Source organism: Wolffia australiana, chromosome 2, assembly GCF_029677425.1.
Source record: "Wolffia australiana isolate 7733 chromosome 2, ASM2967742v1".
Classification (NCBI taxonomy): Eukaryota; Viridiplantae; Streptophyta; class Magnoliopsida; order Alismatales; family Araceae; genus Wolffia; species Wolffia australiana.
This window is the reverse complement of record NC_135836.1, coordinates 23,896,142-23,901,093: the sequence shown is the minus strand read 5'-3', so window position 1 is coordinate 23,901,093 and position 4,952 is coordinate 23,896,142. Positions and strand designations below refer to the sequence as shown.

Sequence of the window (4,952 nt, the reverse complement as noted above, 5' to 3'; positions counted from 1 at the left end):
AGATACTGTGAGAGAAAGAGAGGGTGAGAGAGATACTTAGAGAGAAAGAGAGGGTGAGAGAGAGATACTTAGAGAGGATGAGAGCTTGAGAGAGAGATACTGAGAGAGGAAGAGAGGGTGAGAGAGAGATACTGAGAGAGGAAGAGGGGGTGAGAGAGAGATACTGAGAGAGGGAGAGAGATACTTAGAGAGTGAGAGAGCGTGAGAGAGATACCGAGAGGAGGAGAGGGTGATAGAGAGATACTGAGAGAGGAAGAGAGACAGATATGAGAGAGAGAGATACTGAGAGAGGGAGAGACACAGAGAGAGAAAAAGAGGGACCGAGAGAGGGAGAGAGAGGTGGAGAGACAGTGACAGAGATAAAGAGAGATAGAGGGAGAGATAGAGAGAGAGTTGGAGAGACACAGAGAGAGAAAGAGAGAAAGAGAGATAGAGGGAGAGACAGAGAGACAGAGAGAGAGACAGCTAGACAGAGACAGAAAAAGGAAGAGAAAGAGACAGATAGAGAGGCAGAGAGAGACAGAGAATCAGAAAGAGAGAGAGAAAGAGAGTCAGAAAGACCTAGAGAGAGATAAGGAGATAGAGAGACAGAGAGAGAGAGGGAGAGAGGGAGAGACAGAGAGAGAAGGAGAGAGAGAGGGAGAGAGAGAGAAGGGGAGAGAGACAGAGAGGATCCGGCCCCTATTTTTGTTATTTTTTTGTCAGAGTGACGATAGAGCGAGAGAAGTTCCAACTCTTGGCCCGATATGTTAAGTCTCTTCCGTCTTCGTTTCCGGAAGGATAAGTCTCTGTCCCTTGTCGCTTTTGCCGAGTTCATCATAACTTGGTTTTTTTTCAGCCATCTTTCACCCACAAAAGAAAAAATAATGCCGATATAAACCTCTTATTTTCCATTATTTTCTGCCATTAAAATACACCTAAATGGGCCCAAGTATATTACATTCATTACCTAGTTATCCTTCCTTTTATTTAGCTAAGTCGTTGACCCTCAGTTAATGCTCACGTGGCAAGTTGCCAAGATGGGGTCCCCGAAAAAAATTCTTATAAAAAAATATAAAATGCAATAAATTATTACCGCCCTCCACGTGTTAAAAATGACGTCATCTCTAGCCGGGTCTTCCGTTTACCCAGCTGGCTGCACTACGGTCACCGCCAGTAACCGAGAGGAAACGATCACCCTCTCCCGTCGCCCGCCCAATAGCGGTGACCTTACCAGAATCCATATCAACCGTCCGATCTCCGTTACCGTTTGGGATACTTCATCGGGAGATGATCTTTTTCGTAATTTCTACATCTTGCGAGGGGAGATTAAAAAGTAGGTGAAATTGGGGACTTTTGTGAAATTGTGGTCTTTGTTTTTTTCGTCTGTTGGATCCCCGCTTATGGTAAACGGTAAGCTCACGGGCTTCTGATCTTCGTAGCTTTCTACGAACTTCAGAGCTTCTTCTTCATCTGCAACGATAGATAGAACGAGAGAGAAAGAAGAGAGATTTCTCATTGACGAAGCAAGTTCATTGGGGAAATCTATGGTGGAAAGGGGGAGGAGGAGGTAGGCCGAGATGGGTATGAAGATTTCAAGAGTTTGCTTCGGTTTCCGGTTTCTAGGTAAGGAATGGGTCTTTGATTGGTTGTTCTTTCCGGTCGATTTCTTTCGAATGAGGTCTTCTTTCTTCCCTTGCAACACCCATTCCCGGAAATGGCCAACGGATTTCCCTATTCTTCTCAGTTTCGTTGATTTGCCCGCATTCTCTGGCTGTTTTCATTTTGGTCGGGATCGATTACCCAGTTCTTATCATCCTTCTTCTTTGCGCTCGAATGCAGATTTTTCTTATTTCTTAACGCGTTGTCCGGGTGTGATTTCATTTCTCGCGTCTTTTTTTCTGCCATTTGTCGCTTTTTTTTTTCCTTTCTGGTGGTGCAGCCTTTTATCCTGATGCTCCTTGGGATCTCTTTATCTTTTGTTCTTCTAATTTTCCGGAATTTTCTCTCTAATCTTCACTGTTCTTCATCCTTCCCTTTTTCCCTTCCAACCCTGTTTCCTCATTCCTGCTTGATTCCTCTTTCCCCTTCCTGCCACCGATTCCCACTGTTGGAAGTTTCACGTCCTTTCTACTGTTCCACTACCTTGATGCGGTTGACTGTAAAGACTAGAAACTGTATTTCCTGGCGCCTTTCTCTCCTGCATATGCTTACAGGCTGTTCTTCTGTGTTTGTTTTCTTAAGCAGATGAGAGATTCCTGGCCGTCCATCTCCATCTCTCCGGCTTAGAATGGTGAGCACGGCCACTGTAGCTATGAACAGTTTACTTGTATTCTGAACACCCTCTTCTTCATTTGAAATTCTCAGATTTCGTGACGATGAACGACGCTCAGAGCTGGCAACCGCGGGAGAAACCCATTCCCGGATGCATGGGAAGGATGATCAACATTTTAGCCCCCTCCCCTGGAACGAAGATGCTATCAAACAAACCCCATCAAACTACATCGACAAGTTTACCCATTTCAGGCTTGAAGAACACCGCAGATTCCATTTCTTCTCCGGTGAGCAATCTAATTCTCTTCCACAAGATCACGCGTTGGGCATTGAATTTCTTAACTGGGTTTTCTATTAGGCGCATTGTGACCCCAGAAGGAGTTCTCCAGGAGTGGTGGCCAGGTTAATGGGTCTGGATGCTCTTCCGGCGTCGCAATCGCAGCCGGCGTGCAGAGACAGTGCCCGCCGTGGGCAGCAGGAAGATCGCTGCTTGAGAAAGACCGCGTCGTCGCCGCCGCCGCCGCCGCCGGAGAAGAGGATGGACCTTGTAAGGCAGAAATTCATGGAGGCAAAGCGGTTGGCCACGGATCAACGCCTACTCCAGTCAAAGGAGTTCCAAGGCGCGCTTGAGATTCTCAGCTCCAACAGAGACCTGTTCCTCAAGTTGTTAGAAGAACCCAATTCGCTGTTATCGCAGGCGGCAGCACCGCCACCACCGCCGCCACCACCCGCAATGAAGCGGATAACAGTTCTGAAGCCATCGAAATCGGTGGAGAACTTGCCGCCACCGACGAGGATTGTGGTCTTGAAGCCGAGCCCGAGGAAGGGGCAAGAGCCAGAGCCTCCGCCGGAAGAAGAGGTCTCCAGTTGCCGAGACGTGGCCAAGGAGATCACTCGGCAGATCAGAGAGAGCCTCGGAGGAAACCGGAGAGATGATGCTCTGCTCTCCTCTGTTTTATCCAACGGCTACACTGGTGACGAGAGCTCCTTCAATTCTGATAATCTCTCCGATTCTGAGCTCATTTCCTGGGAACATGGCAACAGGATGGGCAGCCCCTTCTCCCTCTCTTCCCTGAGCAGAGGCTCCTACTCGCCCGACTCCTTGGTAGTCAGAGAAGCCAAGAAGCGGTTATCTGAGAGGTGGGCTATGGTGGCCTCTGGCGGCAGTGGCGGCGGCAAAGAACAACAACAACAACACCAGAGGCCAGTTCGCCGGAGCTCCAGCACTCTCGGGGAGATGCTCTCCATTCCTGAGAAGAAGGAAGAAGGCAACGATGTGGATCTCTGCTTGATCAGAGACGAGCCGCCGCCAGAGCTTCTCCGGTCTAAATCCCTTCCTTCGTCTTCCTCCTCCAAGAGGAACCTGTTCAAGGGGAAGGTGTCGAGTCTGTTCTTCTCCAGGAGCAAGAAGCAGACAAAGGAGAAGGCCGATGGTGGCACCTCGTCTCCAATGGTGGAGAGGATGGCGGAGGCTGCTGGCGAGCAGCCCAGCCCTGTGTCTGTGTTGGCAGCAATGCCGGACGATGCGACCAACAGCAGCTCCTCCCGGTCTTCCGATGGGGGCGCCATTGTTGAGCCCCGACGTGAGATGATCTCTCGATCGCCGCCAATTGGGTCGATGAGGCGCAGTCTGAGCCGCCCGGCGCCGAAGCTACAAGATCAGTACTCTTTTGTGAAGTTGCTGCTTGATGCCGCCGGCCTCAGCTGTGATGCGGCGGTGAGGCGGTGGCACTCTTTGGAGAGCCCGCTGGACCCTTCACTTCTGGATAGGTTCTTGGAGAAGGACGAGGATGCCAAGTGCAGGGAGCGGCGGTCGGGGCAGCGGCTGCTGTTCGACGCCGCCAATTCGGCTCTCTTGGAGATGGCACACACAGGCTGCAGCGGTGGGGTGCCGGCCGAGGAGGTGTGGCAGCGGGTGACGGGCTGGTGGAGCGCCGCGACGGACCCGCCGGGGACGGGGGTGGAGCGGGTGATGAGGATGGAGGTGGCAGAATTTGCTTGGAGTAAGATGATGGAGTTGGAGAGGGAGGAGATTGGCGGCGGAATTGCGGCGGCATTGGCGGAGGAGATGGTCGGGGAAGTGCTGTTCGAGTTCATCCAGAGGCATCCTTTCCATTGAGCTTCTTGGATTGGCTATTAATTCTAATTCCCTTCAAGTTTTCATATCTTACCAGGTTCTCAGAGTTTCATCTGTCTGTATGTATCGTTCGTTTGTGAACAATGGTGTGGAGTTGGCCTTCTTAGAGAGGGAGAACGGGGGTTTCTGTTTCTCTCTGTTGGCGGGTCATCTTCAGCCACCGTTTGTAGTATCTAGAGAGAGTTACAGAGAGAAAAAAGATTCTAGACTTTGTTTCTTTCTACACCCTCACACTGTCGCTATCTCGGTATAGCCATTGACGTTTTCTCCATCAACCATGTGTACATTGACCCCCTGATAGGAGAAAGGACACCATGCAGTTCGTGTTTCTCTCTCTTATTCTATCATATTCAGGATCCATTTGCAGCATCTAGGCAGATCAAGAGAGAGAATGACGCCAGACTTATAAAATTCCGAAGATGCTATCATGTTCCCCTCTTTTTTCACTGCTGCTGCTGCTGTTGCTCTCTCTTTCTTCCTTCCATCTATATAGATATATAGATAGATACATAGATAGAGAGAGAGAAGGGGAGAGAGAGAGAGGGAGAGAGAGAGAGGGTGA

The 4,952-nt window shown here is 50.0% G+C and overlaps 1 protein-coding gene across 3 annotated transcripts; it reads left to right on the top strand.

Moving 5' to 3' along the window:
- The first annotated feature begins 1,380 nt into the window (after positions 1-1,380).
- TRM17 (GPI-anchored adhesin-like protein, putative (DUF3741)) lies at positions 1,381-4,621 on the top strand. 3 transcript variants are annotated; one of them, XM_078571597.1, is made up of 4 exons: positions 1,381-1,605; positions 2,224-2,272; positions 2,347-2,540; positions 2,612-4,621. In XM_078571597.1, exons 3-4 carry the CDS (start codon positions 2,358-2,360, stop codon positions 4,370-4,372), a joined length of 1,944 nt encoding a protein of 647 aa, XP_078427723.1. In that variant the 5' UTR covers positions 1,381-1,605; positions 2,224-2,272; positions 2,347-2,357; the 3' UTR covers positions 4,373-4,621. The 3 variants fall into 3 exon arrangements, with proteins under 3 accessions (XP_078427723.1, XP_078427724.1, XP_078427722.1); XM_078571598.1 differs by having other exon boundaries at positions 1,382-1,549; positions 2,227-2,272; XM_078571596.1 differs by having other exon boundaries at positions 1,382-1,605; positions 2,227-2,272.
- Positions 4,622-4,952: the final 331 nt, after the last annotated feature.